At 67.6% G+C, this 19727-nt stretch overlaps 2 protein-coding genes across 2 annotated transcripts; both read right to left on the reverse strand.

Annotated features, from left to right (window-relative positions):
• Nucleotides 1-54: 54 nt before the first annotated feature.
• On the reverse strand, nucleotides 55-2321 carry RPS6KB2 (ribosomal protein S6 kinase B2). The gene is made up of 7 exons (XM_054197741.1): nucleotides 2216-2321; nucleotides 1033-1067; nucleotides 818-938; nucleotides 644-712; nucleotides 399-546; nucleotides 256-313; nucleotides 55-175 (listed from the first exon to the last, which is right to left on the reverse strand). Exons 1-7 carry the CDS (start codon nucleotides 2285-2287, stop codon nucleotides 55-57), a joined length of 624 nt encoding a protein of 207 aa, XP_054053716.1. The 5' UTR covers nucleotides 2288-2321.
• Nucleotides 2322-7055: 4734 nt separating this feature from the next.
• On the reverse strand, nucleotides 7056-18195 carry CARNS1 (carnosine synthase 1). The gene is made up of 11 exons (XM_054201627.1): nucleotides 18063-18195; nucleotides 16398-16452; nucleotides 15667-15686; nucleotides 13878-14109; nucleotides 12898-12987; nucleotides 12065-12552; nucleotides 11228-11409; nucleotides 10248-10329; nucleotides 8876-9107; nucleotides 8519-8790; nucleotides 7056-8313 (listed from the first exon to the last, which is right to left on the reverse strand). The coding sequence occupies exons 3-11, from the start codon at nucleotides 15667-15669 to the stop codon at nucleotides 7072-7074; spliced, it is 2823 nt and encodes a 940-aa protein (XP_054057602.1). The 5' UTR covers nucleotides 15670-15686; nucleotides 16398-16452; nucleotides 18063-18195; the 3' UTR covers nucleotides 7056-7071.
• Nucleotides 18196-19727: the final 1532 nt, after the last annotated feature.

A 19727-nucleotide genomic window follows, 5' to 3' on the forward strand; every position in this document is an offset into this window, starting at 1 on the left:
CATGGACACAACAGGCACCGGCCCCCCCCCCCCACCCCCTCCCTGTGAATTTTTTCACCCCCTCCCAAGCTCACCTTGGCTGTTGAGCATGATGTTCTCCGGCTTGAGGTCCCGGTAGATGATGCCGTGGGAGTGCAGGTGGCCCAGGGCCAGCGTGATCTCGCTCAGGTAGAAACTGGGGGCGGGGTTTAAGTGGCATCAGGGTCCTGGATGGACCCCCCCCCCCCTCCCACCCCGCCCCGTCCCCATCCCTACCACGCTGTGTCCTCCAAAAAGATGCCCTCCCGCTCCAGCTGCATGAAGAGCTCTCCACCTGCAAGAAGATGCCCAAGTGGGACTCCATGAGCCTTCTTGCCCTCCCACCCCCCCGGACCCCCCCAGACCCCCCCCAGCCCTACCGCTGAGGCACTCCAGGATGAGGTAGAGCTTGCCGCCTGTCTGGAAGGCGTAGATGAGGTCGACGATGAAGGGATGCTTGACGGCCTCCAAAATGTTCCTCTCGGCCCGGGTGTGCGCTGTGTCCTTGGCATTGCAGGCGATCTTGGCCTGGGATGTGGGAGGGGAGGCAGTGAGACGCGGGGCGGGGGGGACGGGACTCCCCATGGGGGGGCCGGGGGGGCCGGGAGGGCCAGGACGGCGCTACCTTCTTCAGGACCTTCATGGCGAAGATCTTCCCTGTGTTGGTGCCTTGCACTTTACGGACCTGGAACACCTGGAAGGACATGGAAGGGGTGGTTGGGGACGCTGACGCGCAGCAAGGCGTCCCCCCGCCCCAAGCCACCCAAAATCCGTCCCCCCACCACAACGTGCCCCCCACCTTGCCGTAGCCGCCCTTGCCCAGGACGCGGAGCAGCTCGAAGCAGTGGGGCCCGATGTGCTCGGGGCCGTTGTTGACGCTGCTCTCCGAGATCTCGATCTCCTCGTAGTGCCCCACCGGCCTGGAGGGAGACGGGGTGAGTGGGGGGGGACACCCTGCCTGTCCCCTGCCTGTCCCGTGTCCTTCCCCCCACCCTCCCGCAACCCCCCACTTACTCCAGGCTGTTCCCCCGGGGCTCCAGCTCCATCTCCTGCGGGAGGGAACCCACGGTCAGTGGTGAGCAGGGGACCCATGGCAGATGGGGGACCCACGGCAGGCGGGGGACCCACAGCAGGTTGGGGACCCACGGCAGGCAGGGGACCCATGGCAGGTTGGGGACCCACAGGAGGCGGGGGGACCCCACGGCAGGTTGGGGACCCACGGCAGGCAGGGTGCCCTTGTCAGGCAGGGGACCGTGACAGGCTGGGGACCCACGGCAGGTTGGGGACCCGTGGCAGACGAGGGACCCGCAATAGGCAGTGTGCCCATGGCAGGAAGGGGACGATGACAGGCAGGGAACGATGGTGGGGATGATGGCAAGCAGGGGACAGAGGGCAGAGAGGGTGCTATGGCAGGCTGGGGACAGTGGCAGGCAGGGGATGATGGCAGTCAGGGCGCCATGGCCGGCTGGGGACCGTGGCAGGCTGGGGACAGTGGCAGGCAGCGGACGATGGTGGGTACGATGGCAGGCAGGGGACACACGGCAGGCAGGGGACACATGGCAGGCAGGGTGCCCTTGTCGGGCAGGGGACCGTGACAGGCTGGGGACCCACGGCAGGTTGGGGACCGGTGGCAGACGAGGGACCCGCAATAGGCAGTGTGCCCATGGCAGGAAGGGGACGACGACAGGGGGGTGCCCGTGGCAGGCAGGGGATGGTGGCAGGCTGGGGACGGTGGCAGTCAGGGCACCACGGCAGGCAGGGGACAGTGTCAGGCAGGGGACACACGGCAGGCAGGGGACCGTGGCGGGCAAGGGACGATGGCGGGGACGATGTCAGGCAGGGGACGGTGACAGGCAGGGACGATGGCAGGGAGGGGACGATGGCGGGGACGGTGACAGGCAGGAGGGCGGCAGGAGGTGCCATGCCGGCCCAGCCGGATGTTTTCGGGCTGAGTCGGGGCCCGGCCCCGCGGGAGCCTCCCTCCGCCCGCCCCCCCCCCCCCCCGCCGCTGCCCGGTCCCCACGGCCAACCTGACCCCGGGGTCCCCGTCCCTCTCCCCGCTCCGTCCCCCGTCCCCCTCTGCATCCCCCCCCCGTCCCGATGGCCCCGTCCCCATCCCCGCTCCGTGCTCCCCATCCCCGCCGCCCCCCGCGCCGTCCCGGTGTCCCTTCCCCTCCCCGCCCCGGTGTCGTCTCACGGCGCCCAGCTCGGGCTCGTCCCCGTCGCTGCCCTCCTCCGTCTCCAGGTCGATGTCGAACACCCCCGCCATGACGGCGCCGCACCGGGACCCCGGCGGGACCCGACCCGCCCCCTCCCTTCGGACCCGCCCCCGACGCCCCGCCCCCCTCGGGCCACGCCCCCTCCTCCGCGTCACCGGGGGGCCCCGGTATCCCCGCCGCGGGGCACGCCGGGAGTTGTAGTCCCACGGGGGGGGGGTGTGTGACAGGCGCACACACACGTACGTGTGGGGGTCCCCGTGGGGGGGCGGCGCAGGGGACGACGACAGAGCCAGGCCGGCCGCTCACAGCCTTTACTGGGGACACCCCCTCCTCCCCCCCCCCCCGGCCCCCTCCCCGCGTCGCTGCGACCTCATCGGCGCCGCCGCGACGACAGCAGAGGGGGGAGGAGACGGAGATACACCCCCCACACCACACACACCCCCCCCCCCCCGCCACGACGCCGCTCGGAGCCCACGCGGGGTTGTGGGGCATCGGTGGGGCTGGAGGGCCGGGGGGGTGACACGGCGGCTTGTGCTGTAGGAGGGGGGGTGTGTGGGGTCTGGGGGTCTGTAGGGGTGGGTGTTACTGTAGGGTCACTACTGTTATTGTAGGGTCTGGGGCTCTATAGGGGCTGGGTGTTATTGTAGGGTCTCTATTGTTATTGTAGGGTCTGGGGCTCTATAGGGGCTGGGTGTTGCTATAGGGTCACTACTGCTATTGTAGGGGTCTGGGGCTCTATAGGGGCTGGGTGTTACTGTAGGGTCTGGGGCTCTATAGGGGTGTGTGTTATTGTAGGGTCTGAGGCTCTATAGGGGCTGTGTATTGCTATAGGGTCACTACTGTTATTGTAGGGTCTGGGGCCCTATAGGGCTGTATGTTATTGTAGGGTCGCTATTGTTATTGTAGGGTCTGGGGCTCTATAGGGGCTGGGTGTTATTGTAGGGTCACTATTGTTATTGTAGGGTCTGGGGCTCTATAGGGGCTGCGTGTTATTGTAGGGTCGCTGGTATTACTGTAGGGTCTGGGGCCCCTCATAGGGGCTGTGTGTTGCTATAGGGTCATTACTGTTATTGTAGGGTCTGGGGCCCTATAGGGGGTGTGTGTTATTGTAGGGTCTGGGGCTCTATAGGGGCTGGGTGTTATTGTAGGGTCACTGTTGTTACTGTAGGATATGGGGCCCTATAAGGGTGTGTGTTATTGTAGGGTCGCTATTGTTGTTGTAGGGTCTGGGGCTCTATAGGGGCTGGGTGTTACTGTAGGGTCTGGGGCTCTATAGGGGCTGTGTGTTGCTATAGGGTCGCTACTGTTATTGTAGGGTCTGGGGCTCTATAGGGGCTGTGTGTTACTGTGGGGTCTGGGGCTCTATAGGGGGGTGTGTTATTGTAGGGTCTGAGGCTCTATAGGGGCTGTGTGTTGCTATAGGGTCACTACTGTTATTGTAGGGTCTGAGGCTCTATAGGGGTTGTGTGTTGCTATAGGGTCACTACTGTTATTGTAGGGTCTGGGGCCCTATAGGGCTGTATGTTACTGTAGGGTTGCTATTGTTATTGTAGGGTCTGGGGCTCTATAGGGCTGTATGTTATTGTAGGGTCTCTATTGTTATTGTAGGGTCTGGGGCTCTATAGGGGTGGGTGTTATTGTAGGGTCTCTATTGTTATTGTAGGGTCTGGGGCTCTATAGGGGTGGGTGTTACTGTAGGGTCACTACTGTTATTGTAGGGTCTGGGGCTCTATAGGGGTGGGTGTTATTGTAGGGTCTCTATTGTTATTGTAGGGTCTGGGGCTCTATAGGGGCTGTGTGTTGCTATAGGGTCACTACTGTTATTGTAGGGTCTGGGGCCCTATAGGGCTGTATGTTACTGTAGGGTTGCTATTGTTATTGTAGGGTCTGGGGCTCTATAGGGGTGGGTGTTATTGTAGGGTCTCTATTGTTATTGTAGGGTCTGGGGCTCTATAGGGGTGGGTGTTACTGTAGGGTCACTACTGTTATTGTAGGGTCTGGGGCTCTATAGGGGTGGGTGTTACTGTAGGGTCGCTATTGTTATTGTAGGGTCTGGGGCTCTATAGGGGTGGGTGTTACTGTAGGGTCACTATTGTTATTGTAGGGTCTGGGGCTCTATAGGGGTGGGTGTTACTGTAGGGTCACTATTGTTATTGTAGGGTCTGGGTGTTATTGCAGGGTCTGGGGCTCTGTTGGGCTTGGAACCACTGGTTCCAAGTGCCAGGTGTGATATAGGGTCCCTGGGGCTGGTTTGTTATTGTAGGGTCTCCCCAGTGACAGCCCTTTGTCCCGGGGGGTCCCCATACAGGTCTCTGCCCGGAGGCTCCCCCCAGCTGCTCTTACACCCCTGGGGGCTCCTGTGTTATTGTAGGGTCTCCCTGATACAGCTTGCTTCTTACAGGGTCTCCCCACAAAGGTGTGTTATTGTAGGGTCTCCCCATGAAGGTGTGTTATTGTAGGGTCTCCCCATTTGTGTTTGTTATTGTAGGGTCTCCCCACGATGGTTTGTTATTGTAGGGTCTCCCCAAAGGTTTGTTATTGTAGGGTCTCCCCACACAAAGGTGTGTTATAGTAGGGTCTCCCCATTCGTGTTTGTTATTGTAGGGTCTCCCCATTGTGGTTTGTTATTATAGGGTCTCCCCATTGTGGTTTGTTATTGTAGGGTCTCCCTATGAAGGTGTGTTATTGTAGGGTCTCTCCACAAAAGTGTGTTATTGTAGGGTCTCCCCAAAGGTTTGTTATTGTAGGGTCTCCCCATTGTGGTTTGTTATTTTAGGGCCTCCCCGTTCGTGTTGTTATCATAGGGTCTCCCCACAAAGGTGTGTTATTGTAGGGTCTTGCCACAAAGTTTTGTTATTGTAGGGTCTCCCCACACTGGTTTGTTATTGTAGGGTCTCCCTATGAAGTTTTGTTATTGCAGGGTCTCCCCCCCGAAGGTTTGTTATTGTAGGGTCTCCCCATTGTGGTTTGTTATTGTAGGGTCTCCCCCCAAAGGTTTGTTATTGTAGGGTCTCCCCATTGTGGTTTGTTATTGTAGGGTCTCCCCACACCAGCGGGTGCCAGCACACCCCAGGCTGCACCCGCCGCACTGGTGGGGTGACCCGGGTGCCTCGGGGGGGGGCTGCCCTCACCCCTCGTTAGCAAAGGTTCGTTAACGGGGGACCCTGTCTGTCCCCTGGCATGGTAGGGACACCAGGACCCGCCCCCCCCCCCCCCAACTGCAGGGACAGGGGACGCTGGGGACAGGGTGTGGGGGTGCCAGGGCAGGGGGCACGGGGAGCCCAGGGATGGGGGTACGGGGGGGTGGGAGGGGGGATTCCAGGGGAGGTGGGGGGATGTTGGGAGCACGGGATGGGGTGCCAGGGGAGTGGGGGGATGCCAGGGGATGGGGCGCCAGCTCCGGGGGGGGATACCAGGGAATGGGGTGCCAGGAGAGTAGTGGGGATGCCAGGGGATGGGATGCCATGGGAATAGGGGGGATGCCAGGGGATGGGGGTGCCAGGGGAGAAGGGGGGATGCCAGGGGAGGGGATGCCATGGGAATAGGGGGGATGCCAGGGGATGGGGGTGCCAGGAGAGTAGTGGGGATGCCAGGGGATGGGATGCCATGGGAATAGGGGGGATGCCAGGGGATGGGGGTGCCAAGGGAGAAGGGGGGATGCCAGGGGATGGGGTGCCAGGGGAGTGGGGGGATGCCAGGAGACGGGATGCCAAGACAGGGGGGGATGCCAGGGGTTGGAGTCGCAGGATGGGGCGGGGGAGGAATACCGGGGAATGGGGTGGCAGGATATAAGGTGCCAGGGTAATGGGGGGATGCCAGGGGATGGGATGCCAGGATGGCGGAGGCGGGGTGGCAGGGGAGTGGGAGGATGCCAGGACATGGGATGGCAGGACAGCAGGGGATGCCAAGGAATGTGGTGCCAGGGAAGCAGGGGATGGGATGCCAGGATGAAGGGGAGGATGCCAGGGGATGTGGCGGCAGGGCAGGGGGGATGCCAGGAGATGGGATGCCAGGATGGAGGTGGGGGATGCCAGTGGATGGGGTGGCAGGAGAGGGGGGGGGATGCCAGGGGATGGGATGCCAGGACGGGGCGGGTACCAAGGGACAGGATGCCAGGATGGAGGGGGGGATGCCAGGGGATGTGGTGTCAGGGCAGGGGTTTGGGATGCAGGGGAGCGGGGGGGATGCCAGGGGATGGGATGCCAGGATGGTGGGGGGGATGCCAGGGGATGGGATGTCAGCGGGGGATTGGGATGCCAGGGCAGTCGGAGGGATGCCAGGGGATGGAATACCAGGGGAGAAGGAGGGATGCCAGGGGATGGGATGCCAGGATGGAGGTGGGGGATGCCAGGGGATGGGATGTCAGGGGATGGGATGCCAGGGGATGGGATGCCAGGGGAGTCGGAGGGATGCCAGGGGATGGAATACCAGGGGAGAAGGAGGGATGCCAGGCGATGGGATGTCGGCAGGGGTTTGGGATCCAGGGCAGCAGGGGGAATGCCAGGGGATGGGATGCCAGGATGGAGGTGGGGGATGCCAGGGGATGGGATGCCAGGGAAGAAGGAGGGATGCCAGGGGATGGAATATCAGGGGAGAAGGAGGGATGCCAGGCGACGGGATGTCGGCAGGGGATTGGGATCCAGGGCAGCAGCGAGATTTCACGGGAGGGGGTACCAGGGAGATGCCATGGGGGGGTCGTGGGGGGGGGGGGGGTGTGCCAGGGACCGGGGCGGCGGGGCTGCGGGAGGAGTTTGTCAGGCCGGCGGAGTGGATGCCCGTGCCCACCCCCCCCACCCTCCCAACTTTGCCCCCCCCCCCCGCTGCCTGCCCGGGGCTATTTAAAATGGGATAAGAAATGCTCGACGGGGTAACGGGGCGAGTCGATGCCCAGCGCCTGGCAGAGCCCCAGCAGGCGCAGGCAAGCCTCCGCCCGCGTTGCCCCCTGGCACGCCACGCTCAGGCAGGGCTCCTCGTACTCCCCGGCCCCCGCTGGCTCCTCGAAGAGCCGGTTGAGACGCACCAAGCCCCTCTCCTGCAGCCCCCGCAGCGCCGCCAGCCCCCCGCCGCCCCCGCCGTCCTTCCCCCCCAGGGCCACCCCGTGCTCCGAACCCAGGCACATCACCCCCGCCAGATGGGCACGGGGCAACGGGCGAGCGGGCAGCACCGGGGGTAGCCCCAAGGCTACCAAGACGGCGGCCAGCAGCAAATCGGGGCCGTAGACCTCCCGGATCCAGTCGCGGAGGTAGAACCCCCCCATGCGGGGGTTGATCTCCAGCAGGCGGGGGCCGCTGGGGGCCAGTTTGAGCTCCACGTTGAAGACGCCGTCCCGTAGCCCGCAGGCCAGGCAGCACTGCAGGGCGGCCCGCACCAGTTGGGCTTGCCGGTCGGTGGGCAAGCAGGAGGGCAAGCAGGCAGCCGTCTCCAAAAAAGCCGGCAGGCGGGTGGGACCGTTGTCGGACACCCAGGCACCCAAAAGCCTCCCTTGGAAGACCACCAAATCCACGTCGTGCTCGGTGCCCGGCACGTACTCCATCAGCAGCATGGCGTTGCCCCAACCCAAGCCGATGCCCGGGTGGTCAGCGTCGTCCCGCAGGTCTCGCCAAAGGCGGGCGGCGTGCGCGTGGCACTGCCCGGGGTTTTCCACCAAGCGCACCCCCACCCCACCGGCTCCGAATTCCAGTTTGGCCACGGCGGGGAAAGGGACGGCGCCGGCCGCCCTTTCCACGTCCCCGTGGCTCCGCAAGCGGCGGCAGGGCACGGCGAAGGCGGCGGGCGGCGGGCGGCCCCGGCGGCACCGTTGAAGGTGTTGGTGGGTCCGGCTCTTCTGCTTGGCTACCCGGACGGCGGCGGGCGAGCTGCCTCGTAGCCCCAAGCGCTGGCACACCAGCGCGGCCAGTACCACGCAGTCGTCCCAGTAAGAGAGGCAAGCGTGGGGCCGCAGCCCCCGGGAGCGCACCAGCTCCGTCACCCGCTCCGCGTGCTCCTCGTCCCGCCGGTGCTCCCGGCTGTCGTAGGGCAGGAAGGTCTCTACCAGCCCCGCCGCGAAGTGCTGGGGGTCCGACTCCACCAGGTGGATCTGCGGCCCCATGCGGGGGACGGGGGGAGGGTGTCACGGCGGCCGGGAGGGGACACAACGGGGTGCCCGCCCCCGGCACCGGGGCCGTGCCACCCTCCCCACCCACTGGGTGGAGGGACCGCGCCGAGGCGTGGGCACTGCTGCGGTGCGACAGGGTGGTGCCCGGTGTTCACTCTGAAACCTACTGATGGCAAAGCCTCCTCACCCTCAGGCCGTAGTCGCGGGCCGCCTCCCAGACGAAGCTCTTGCTGACGCCGCCGGCCCCGATGAGGAGGATGTCCTTGCCCTCGACCAGGTGACACTGCGCCCGGTGCAGCAGGGCCTCGGCCAGCAGGCGGGGCAGGTCGCCGTGGGGCTCCCCCACGGCGCGCCCCATGGCCTCGGCCAGCAGGCAGGTCTCCAGGCACCGCTGGCTGTTGGCCGACAGGGCCACCAGCTCCAGGGCGTCATCCACGCACGCCAGCAAGAAGTCCACGCCTGGGGACGGGGACAGCGCGCTCAGCAGAGCAGGGACAGTGCCACCGCCGTGGGGACGGGTGGTGGCCCCCCCACCCCTGCTCACCCAGGAGGTCGGTGTGGGCACGGGCGCCGCCGCGCTGCTGGGGGCTCAGCTCGGCTTCGGCAGCCAGGAGGGCAGCCATGGCGGCCTCGGCAGCCCCCCGCAGTCGCGTGGCCAGTGCCTGCCGCTGGCCGGAGGCCACCACCCCCCACTGCTGCAGGCTGGAGTCCAGGCCCTGGGGCAGCGCCGCCCCGTGCCGCACCGGCGCCTCCGCGCGCCCCACGCCGCACGCCACCTGCGGGGACACGCCAACGCGGGCATGGGGACACTGGCTGCCACCCCAGTGCCTGGGGATGTGGGCTGCCACCAGGGCGTGGGGACACAGATGGTCACCGTAGCGTGGGGATATGGGCTGCCACTGGGGCACAGGGACGCGGATGGTCACCATAGCCCAGGGACATGGGCTGCCACCAGGTCATGGGGACAGGATTGGCCACCACAGCTTGGGGACACACAGGGCCACCAGGGCATGGGGACATGGATGGTCACCATAGCCTGGGGACACTGGCTGCCACCAGTGCACGGGGACATGGACAGCCACCAGGGCATGGGGACATGGGCTGCCACCAGGGCATGGGGACATGGACGGCCACCATAGCCTGGGGACATGGGCTGCCACCCTTAGACTGGGGACACAGCTATCCAAGGCATGGGGACATGGGCTACTACCGTAGCCTGGGGACACACAGGGCCACCAGGGAGGGCATGGGGACACACAGGGCCACCAGGGCATGGGGATATGGATGGCCACCACAGCTCGGGGACACACAGGGCCACCAGGGCATGGGGACATGGATGGCCACCATAGCCTGGGGACATGGATGGCCGCCATAGCCTGGGGATATGCGTGGCCACCAGGGCATGGGGACATGGATGGCCACCATAGCTTGGGAACATACAGGACCACGGGGGCATGGGGGCATGGGGACATGGATGGCCACCAGGGCACGGGGACACACATGGCCACCAGAGGGCACGGGGACATGGGTGGCTAACATAGCTTGGGGACACACAGGGCCACCAGGGCATGGGGACACGCATGGCCACCAGAGGGCATGGGGACATGGATGGCCACCATAGCTTGGGAACATACAGGACCACGGGGGCATGGGGGCATGGGGACATGGATGGCCACCAGGGCACGGGGACACACATGGCCACCAGAGGGCACGGGGACATGGGTGGCTAACATAGCTTGGGGACACACAGGGCCACCAGGGCATGGGGACACGCATGGCCACCAGAGGGCATGGGGACACGGATGGCCACCATAGCTTGGGGATACGCATGGCCACCAGGGCATGGGGACAGGTGCCACCACCCCAGGGTGGGGGTGCTAGCGGAGGGGAGGAGGCCGGGGCGAGCGGGGCCGTACCTGGCAGAGCTGGGGCCGGTCCCCCCAGGACCTGCAGACCAGGGTGCAGATGCGCAGGGCCACCGGCAGCCGTGGGGCTGGGCTGCCTGGGGGGCGAGGGACAGGGCAGGCACGGCCGCCGCCTGGGGACAGGGGTCCCTGCCCGACACCCCCCCACCACCACCACCTCGTGGGCTTCTGGGACCCCCTGTGGCACCGCGGTGGCCCTGGCCAACTCCAACCCCGGCGGACCAGCACGGCCACTGTCACCCCCCAGCCCCACGGGGATGTAGGGGGTCAAAGGTGGTCACCCCACCACCACCCTGCCCTGTCCCAGGGGACCTCGGGGGTCCAGGGCGGCCACTTTCCCCCCACCCTTACCCCAGGGGACTCTGGGGGGGGGCAGGGTGACATTCCCCCCCACCCCAGGGGACTGTGGGGTCCAAGGGTGACCTTCTCCCCCAACCCAGGGGACCGTGAGGGTCCAGAGTGGCCACCTTCCCCCCACCCCAGGGGACTCTGGGAGGCCAGGGTGACCTTCTCCCTCAACCCAAGGGACAATGAGCATCCAGGGTGGCCACCTTCCCTCTGCCCCAGGGGACTCTGGGGGGCCAGGGTGACCTTCCCGCCCACCCAGGGGACTCTGGGGGTCCAGGGTGACCTTCTTCCCCACCCCAGGGACCATGAGGGTCCAGGGTGGCCACCTTCCCCCCACCCCAAGGGACTCTGGAGGTCCAGGGTGGCCACCTTCCCCCTACCCCAGGGGACTCTGGAGGTCCAGGGTGACTTTCTCCCCCACCCCAGGGGACTTTGGGTGTCCAGGTTGGCCACCTGCACGCCCTGCCCCAGGAGCCCAGGAGTTTGGTTGCCCCCATGGCCACCCACCCAGCCACCCTAGGGAACGGACACGTGGCCGGCACAGCCGCGGGGACCCAAGGGAGGCCAGGGGGGCCCTTCCCTCCCATCCCAGGGCGGTGGGCACCCGAGGGCGGGGGTCTTACGTGGGGGGGGGCGCGGGCAGGCGGGCGGTGGGCATCAGGGCCTCCAGCAGGACGCTGTCCTCCTCCCGCAGCCCGCGGAGCCGGGCACCCACCGCCTGCGCCACCGCCGCCCCCTCCGCCTTCCCGTGGGTGCTGCGGGCGCCCGTCCCCCGCCACCGCCACCCCGCCGGCCGCACCACCACCTGCGGGCACTCCAATGTCACCCCCCCCACCGTGGCCACCCCCCTGTCACCTACACATGCCACCCCACCACCTGCATGTACCACCGTGTCACCCTGTGCCACCCCGTGCCACCCCACCACCTGCACGCACCCCTGTGTCACCCCAAACCATGGCCACCCACCACCGCCTACCCATGCCACCCCGTGCCACCCCGTGCCACCCCACCACCCGCATGGACCACCATGCCACCCCCTGCCACCCCACCACCTGTGGGCACCCCTGTGTCACCCCACACCATGGCCACCCACCACCACCCACACGTGCCACCGTGCCACCCCACCACCTGCACGCACCACCGTGCCACCTCCACGTCACCCTGTGCCACCCCACTACCTGCACACCCCCCCCATGTCACCCCACACCATGGCCACCCACCGCCACCCACACGTGCCACCCCCTGCCACCCCACCACCCGGGTACGGTTATCACCCCGTGCCACCGGTGACGTCTCACCGGCGTGTGACTCACAGGTCCCCCTGAATGCCCACAGGTGCCCCCCACCCTTGTGCCCCATGGGTGCCCCTGCCCTCCCACGCCCATGACCCTGCCCCTGACACCCCAGCTGTGCCCCACATGTCCCTGCCCACCCCTGCCATGCCCCCCCACCATGCCCACCTGGCTGTAGGGCTCCATGGCGGTGCCCCCCAGGAAGGCGCCCACCTCCTCCTGCACCAGGCTCTCCTGGCCCTGGGGGTCCTCCAGCCGCACCACCCTCACCCCGGGGGCCACCGGCTCGGCCGGCAGGTCAACCCCCGCCCCCAGGACGAATGCCAAGGTGGGGGGCACGGGCAGAGCGGCGCGGGCCGCCAGCACCCAGCGGGTGACCAGCGTGTCCTCCAGCCGGTGGGCGAGCGGCACCGACCCCCCCGTGGGGCAGTCGAGGTCGCGGGCCAGCTCGCCCACCCAGCCGCTCTCGGGGCCACCCGTCGCGAAGGTGCCAGTCACGTAGTTGGCCCGGCGGGGGGGAGCGAAGGTCTCCAGGGTGCTGTGGCCCCCAGCCTGGAAGGAGACCCCCCGGGAGAGCAGCAGGGACCAGGCTCCCGGGGACGTCTCCGAGGGCACCCGGCTGGCCCAGGCAGGGGACAGGCACAGCACCATGGCACCTGCGGGTCACCATCGTCACCGACCCACGGCGGGGGACACACAAAAGGGGCACCCGCCCAGGGAGGGAGCACGGGGGGGGGGAGCGATGCCGGGGCTGCCCCAACACCCTGGGGTGGCATTTGCTGCCCGCACTGGTGTGTACTGGGGTTAATGGAGCTGCAGATGTGGGGCTGGTGCCACCCTCGTCCCCTGCCTCAGTTTCCCTCCCAGTCCCGGTCACGCAGGGGCAGGGGGGTGGGGGGAACGCCTTGGCCCCGGGGGGGGGTGGGACGTGGGGAGCACCCGCTGTGGGTTCACGGGTGTCTCGTACGGGGAGGGGGGGGACGAGGGGGGCCCGTACCCACCTGGGCAGCGGGTGCCACCCTCCAGCAGGACGGGCAGGAAGGCGGTGGGGGAGCCCAGGACGCAGACGGTCATGTCCAGCGGGCCAAATCCTGCCAGCAAGGCGAGGGGACCCCGTTGCCATCCCGTCCCTGGCACCCCAGCCCCCAGCCACCCCCCCTGTCCCCAGCCTGGCGCTGTGCCCCCAGTGCCATCCCTGTCCCTGCCACCCCCGTGTCCCCAGCCTGGCACCATCCCCCCATCCCCACCCTTGTCCCTGCCACTGTGAGTCCCCACCTTGGCACCGAGCCCCCAGTGCCACCCTTGCCCCTGCCACCCCCATGTCCCCAGCCTGGCACTGAGCCCCCAGTGCCATTCCTGTCCCTGCCACCCCTGTGTCCCCAGCCTGGCGCTGTGCCCCCAGTGCCACCCTTGTCCCTGCCACCCCCGTGTCCCCAGCCTGGCACCGAGCCCCCAGTGCCATTCCTGTCCCTGCCACCCCTGTGTCCCCAGCCTGGCACTGAGCCCCCAGTGCCATCCCTGTCCCTGCCACCCCTATGTCCCCAGCCTGGCCTTATGCCCCCAGTGCCATTCCTGTCCCTGCCACCCCCGTGTCCCCAACCTGGCACTATGCCCCATCCCCACTCTTGTCCCTGCCACCCCCATGTCCCCAGCCTGGCACCGAGCCCCCAGTGCCACCCTTGCCCCTGCCACCCCCATGTCCCCAGCCTGGCACTGAGCCCCCAGTGCCATTCCTGTCCCTGCCACCCCCATGTCCCCAGCCTGGCACTGAGCCCCCAGTGCCATTCCTGTCCCTGCCACCCCCATGTCCCCAGCCTGGCACTGAGCCCCCAGTGCCATTCCTGTCCCTGCCACCCCCATGTCCCCAGCCTGGCACCGAGCCCCCAGTGCCACCCTTGCCCCTGCCACCCCCATGCCCTCGTCACTGCCCCAGTCCCAGCCCCCCGAGCCCCGTGCCCCCCGTGCCCCCCGTGCCCCCCACCCGTGCGGGGCTCGGCGGAGCGGTCCAGCGTGTGGGGCAGCCCCTCCTGGCGCAGGGCGCTCTGGAGCAGCTCGTAGGCGTGGGTGGCAGAGCCGGGGTCCCCGCTGTCCTCGGGCACCTCGCCATCAGGGACCTCGTCCTCCAGCCAGCCCGGGCACAGCGCCTCGGGCCCTGCCCACTCCTGCTCCTGCGGGCTGGGGGCCCGCTCCGCGCTCGGCTGGGCCACCGAGAGCTGACGGGGCAGACATGGGGCTGGCAGGGGGCTAAGGGGCTAGTATGGGGCTGGCATGAGGCTGGCATGTGCCTAAGGGGGTGGCATGGGGCTGGTATGGGGCTGGCATGGGACTTAGGGGCTGCTATGGGGCTGACGGGCTAGTATGAGGCTGGTATGGGGCTGGCATGGGGCTTAGGGGCTGGCGTGGGGCTTAGGGGCTCGTATGGGACTGGCATGGGGCTAAGGGGCTAGTATGGGGCTGGCATGAGGCTAAGGGGCTGGCATGGGGCTAAGGGGCTAGTATGGGGCTTGCATGGGGCTGGCATGGGACTTAGGGGCTGGTATGGGGCTGGCATGGGGCTGACATGGGGCTATGGGGCTAGTATGGGGCTGGCATGGGGCTGGCATGAGGCTAAGGGGCTGGCATGGGGCTGGTATGGGGCTGGCATGAGGCTAAGGGGCTGGCATGGGGCTGGTATGGGGCTGGTATGGGGCTGGCATGGGGCTAAGGGGCTGGTATAGGGCTTAGGGGCTCATATTGGGCTGGCATGGGGCTGGTACGGAGCTAAGGGACTGGCATGGGGCTGGTGTGGGGCTTGCGTGGGGCTTGCGTGGGGCTAAGGGGCTGGTACAGGGCTGGTATGGGGCTGGCAAAGGGTTGGTATGGGACTGGCACAGGGCTGGCATAGGGCTAAGGGGCTGGCATGGGGCTGATATAGGGATAAGGGACTGCTATGGGGCTGGCATGGGGCTAATGGGTTGGCATGGGGCTGGTATGGGTCTGGCATAGGGCTGGCAGAGAGGTAAGGGGCTGGCATGGGGCTAAGAGACTGGTATGGGGCTGGCACAAGGCTGGCATGGGGCTAATGGGTTGGCATGGGGCTGGATGGGGCTGACATGGGGTTTAGGGGGTGGTATGGGGCTGGTATGGGGATAAGGGAATGGTATGGGGCTGGCACAGGGCTGGCATAGGGCTAATGGGTTGGTATGGGGCTGGCATTGGCCTAAGGGGCTAGTATGGGTCTTGTATGGGGCTGGCGTGGGGCTAAGGGGCTAGTATGGGGTTGGTATGGTGTTGGTATGGGGCTGGCATGGGGCTGGCATGGGGCTAAGGGGCTGGTATGGGGCTGGCATGGGGCAGATGCTGGGTGGGTGTAGGGTGCTGGCACTGGGGACATGGGACAGACACGGGGGTAAGTGTTGGCAGGGGGGCGATGGGGCAGCCGTGGGTTAGTAGCCAGCCGTGGGGTAGCCATGGGGGTGAGGGGCTGGCAGGGAGCAGAGGGGCTGAGGGCGCCAGCGCCCACGCGTGGGTGGGGGGGTGTCAGGGTGCCGGGGGGCTGCGGGTGCCGGGCCCAGAGCCACCGCCTCGGGGACACGGGGCAGTGCCAGCCGCCGGGGCCGCCAGCTCCCGGACAAAGCGTCCCCTTGTCCCCACGGGGTCACGCGGCGGGTGGGCACCGCGCGGGTGCCCGGCACTGCCGGGGCTCACCGGGGCTTGTGCCCCGCCGGGATGGGCCACCAACCTCCCCCCGACTCCGGACCCCCCCACCCTGTCACCCGGGGGCCACTCACCATCCTGGTGACCGAGGGGGCTGCAAGAGAGGGACAGGCACAGTCAGCGGGGCTCCCCGGGGACCCGCCACCCCCCGGGCCACCCCCACCCAGAGCCGGGGACCCTGTCCCCAGCCCCACTTGGGGACACCCCAGCCCTCGGTGCCAATCCCGGTGACCCCAGGTTGTCCCCTCGGTGCCAGCCCCGGTGACCCTGGTGGCTCCGGCTGAGCCCCAGCGGGGATTAACGAACGTAATCCCACGCCAGCTCAGCACAACGGGGGGCAACCCCTGCCCCGGGGTGCCAAGGTGCCCTGGGGACATGGACCCCACCATCCGGGGCATCCCTGTCCCCACCGTGTCCCCCCCTGTCCCCCCTTCCCTCCCTTCCACCATGGGGTGCCCCCGCTCCCAGCCCGGACCCGGGCATGGAGGGAAACTGAGGCACGGAGCTGAGCGGTGCCACCCATCCCGGCTCCCCCAGGCCCACGGTGGCAGGGGGGAAACCCCAGGGGACACAGGGACAGCGTCCCCATGGGGTGGCCAGGACCCAGTGACAGGGTTAGGGGACACATAGCTCCGTCCCCTGCCCACCAGAAGGCCCCCCCCAAGACCCAGACATGGGGCAGCCACAGGGGTCCCGGCAGGTCTGTGTCCACCCACGCCCCCTCCCGCCGCAGCTTGGGGACAACCCTGTGTCCCCTCTGTCCCCACGCTAGGACAGCCATGTCCCCCGCGCCTGCCCCGGGTACCTTGGGGTGGGAGCCGTGGCCTGGGAGCACGCAGGGGACGGGGACTCGGGGACGCCTGGCACAGGGGACACGGGTCGGCCCTGGCCTTTAAACCCCCCCCCCCCCCGCGCCACCCCGGGGTGCCCGGCCCCCGGCCCCGTGCCCCGGATTAGGTGGCGGACACGGCGGGCGCCACAGAGCCCCATTGTCCCCTCCGCGGCCGGGGCGTGGCGGGGGGGGACACAAACAGGCACCTCGCGCCAGGCGCTGGCACCCTCGCCCTGCACCCCTGGCCTTGTCCCCGTCCCCAGGGACAGCGAGGGACAGTAGGGAGGCCACGGGGACACGCCGCCGCAGCTGTGGCGGTGGCTCAGTGTGCCGGGATGTCCCCGTCCCCCTGTCCCTGTCCCCACGCTGGCCAGGCCGGACATGGCCCCCCCCCCGCCCCGTCCCCCCTCTCCCCAGCATGGCGGAGCTGCCAGGCCGCACGTCCCCCGGCTTAGCTCCAGCTGCCCCCGGCGTCACTGTCACTGTCACCGTCACTGTCACCAGCGGGCACAGAGCCGCCAGCAGCATCCGTCGTGTGTCCCCCCCCCCCTGCCCCGGGCCCCACACACCTGCAGCACCACGCTGCCCTGTGCACACGTGGGCGCGCACAGACACACGTGCACGGGGGCGCAGACACACGCAGGGACACAGACACGCACACGGACACACGTGCACAGGGGCGCAGACACGCACAGGGACACAGACATGCACACGGACACACGTGCACGGGGGCACAGACACGCACAGGGACACAGACACGCACATGGACACGCGTGCAGACGGGTGCAGACATGCACACGGATGCAGACACGCACACAGACACGCGTGCACGGGGGGCGCAGACACGCACAGGGACACAGACACGCACACAGACACGTGTGCACGGGGGCACAGACATGCACAGGGACACAGACACACACGTGGACACGCGTGCAGAGGGGCGCAGACATGCACAGGGATGCAGACACGCACACGGACACACGTGCACAGGGGCGCAGACATGCACAGGGATGCAGACATGCACACGGACACACGTGCACGGGGGCACAGACACGCACACGGACACGCGTGCAGAGGGGTGCAGACACGCACGCGGACACAGACACACACATGGACATGCGTGCACGGGGGTGCAGACATGCACGGGGACACAGACACACACGTGGACACGCATGCACGGGGGCACAGACACGCACAGGGACACAGACACGCACACGGACACGCGTGCACGGGGGTGCAGACACGCACAGGGACGCAGACACGCACATGGGCACAGACACGCACACGGACACGCGTGCACGGGGGTGCAGACACGCACAGGGGCACAGACACGCAGGGGGCACAGGCACGCACACGGACACGCGTGCACACGCACACACACACGTATGTACACACACGCGCGCGGGCACATATACGTGCACACACACGCACACGGACACACATGTCCCCACGCACACACGCAGATACTCCCCCCCCCCCCCCCGAAACACGCCCCCCCACGCGTGTCCACACGTGTGCGCACCCCCCCGGCCCGGATCCCGCTGCTCCCGTCCCCCCCGGTGCACGCACACACACACCGCACCCCCCCCACCACCCCCCCGCAAAAAGCACCCACCCGCGCACCCCCCCAGCACCCACCCGCGGTGTGGGTGGCGGTGACGGTGGCGGTGACAGGGTCTGTCCGGTGCTGTCGCGCCCCGGGCTGTGCCCGCTCCGGTCCCGGCGGTGGCGGCGGCGGCGGCGGCTCTTGCCCGGGCGGGGCGGCCCCGGGGAGGGGCGGGGCGGGGCCGAGGGGGGACCGGGGGGACCGGGCCGGGGCCGGGGGGTCACAGTGTGAGGAGCTTCCCGGGGGACTGGGAGAAGGGGGCAGCGGGGTGACACCGCGGGGGACGCGGAGGGGGACAGCGGAGAAGGGGTGGGGACAGGGGACGGGGGACGGGGACGGCGCGGGGTCACCCGGGGCCGGCTGTAAAACTGACACCGCGGAGCAGAAATGTCAGGGCTGGGGACAGGCGGCTCTGTGTGTGTGTGTGTGTGTGTGTGTGTGTGTGTGTGTGTCGTGTGTGTCCCCCCCCCCGCCCCGGGAGCTATTCCCGACCGCACCGCATGGCACGGCATGGCACGGCACACGGGGAATGGCACGGCACGGCACGGCATGGCACGGCATGGCACAGGGGGAATGGCATGGCATGGCACACGGGGAATGGCACGGCACGGCATGGCACAGCACGGCATGACATGGCACGGCACAGCACACGGGGAATGGCACGGCATGGCATGGCACGGCACATGGGGAATGGCACGGCACACAGGGAATGGCACGGCACGGCATGGCATGGCATGGCACACGGGGAATGTCATGGCATGGCATGGCACACAGGGAATGGCATGGCATGGCATGGCATGCGGGGAATGGCATGGCACATGGGAAATGGCACGGTACGGCATGGCACAGTGGGAATAGCATGGCATGGCATAGCATGGCACATAGGGAATGACATGGCGTGGCATGGCATGTCACACGGGGAATGGCATGGCATGGCATGGCGTGGCACACGGGGAATGGCATGGCACAGCACGCGGGGAATGGCATGGCATGGCACGGCACAGCATGGCACATGGGGAATGACATGGCATGGCACAGCATGGCACATAGGGAATGTCACAGCATGGCCTGGCACACGGGGAATGGCATGGCATGGCATGGCATGGCACACGTGGAATGGCATGGCATGGCACACATGGAATGGCATGGCAAAGCACACGGGAAATGACATGGCATGGCACGGCACGGCACACGGAATCGCGTGGCACAGCATGAATGGCAGGGAATGGCATGGCATGGCACACAGGGAATGGCGGGGAAAGGCACAGCATGTCACGGCATGGCACACAGGGAATGGCATGGCACAGCACTGCACAGCACACAGGGAATGGCGTGGCATGGCGTGGCACACAGGACCCGCAGGGAATGGCATGGCATGGCTCGGCACAGCACGCGGCACGCATGGCATGTGTAGCACGGCGCGGCACGGCGTGGCACGGCGTGGGTGGTGGCATTGCCAGTGCCACCCATGGTCTGTCCCCGCTGCCTGTTTACCTGTCCCCACCTCGGGGACTGTCAACGACTGCTGCAGGCAGGGGGGGACGCAGTGGGACACGTGTGACGCCCCCACCCCTCCCTCCCTCCCTCCCAGGCCTGGCACTGCCACCCTGCGCAAGTCGGGGCCCAAACAAGGCTCAGCCCCCCCCCGAACCCCCCCTGGAGCCATTCACGGGGTGCCCTCGGGAGCCCGGGCTTCG

The sequence above is a fragment of the Rissa tridactyla genome, chromosome 4, assembly GCF_028500815.1.
Source record: "Rissa tridactyla isolate bRisTri1 chromosome 4, bRisTri1.patW.cur.20221130, whole genome shotgun sequence".
Classification (NCBI taxonomy): domain Eukaryota; kingdom Metazoa; phylum Chordata; class Aves; order Charadriiformes; family Laridae; genus Rissa; species Rissa tridactyla.

Bases quoted from the DNA above. Each gene is read 5' to 3' on its own strand.
- RPS6KB2 (XM_054197741.1), bottom strand. From the start codon at position 2,287: ATGGCGGGGGTGTTCGACATCGACCTGGAGACGGAGGAGGGCAGCGAC. The intron at 713-817 runs GTGGGGGGCACG...ATGTCCTTCCAG, and splicing joins GCAAGGGCGGCTACGGCAAG to GTGTTCCAGGTCCGTAAAGT. The intron at 176-255 runs GTAGGGATGGGG...CCCCGCCCCCAG, and splicing joins TTTTTGGAGGACACAGCGTG to TTTCTACCTGAGCGAGATCA.
- CARNS1 (XM_054201627.1), bottom strand. The intron at 10,330-11,227 runs GTAAGACCCCCG...CCCCCCAGGCAG, and splicing joins CTGCCCGCGCCCCCCCCCAC to CCCAGCCCCACGGCTGCCGG. The intron at 8,791-8,875 runs GTGAGCAGGGGT...CCCCGTCCCCAG, and splicing joins TGCCCACACCGACCTCCTGG to GCGTGGACTTCTTGCTGGCG.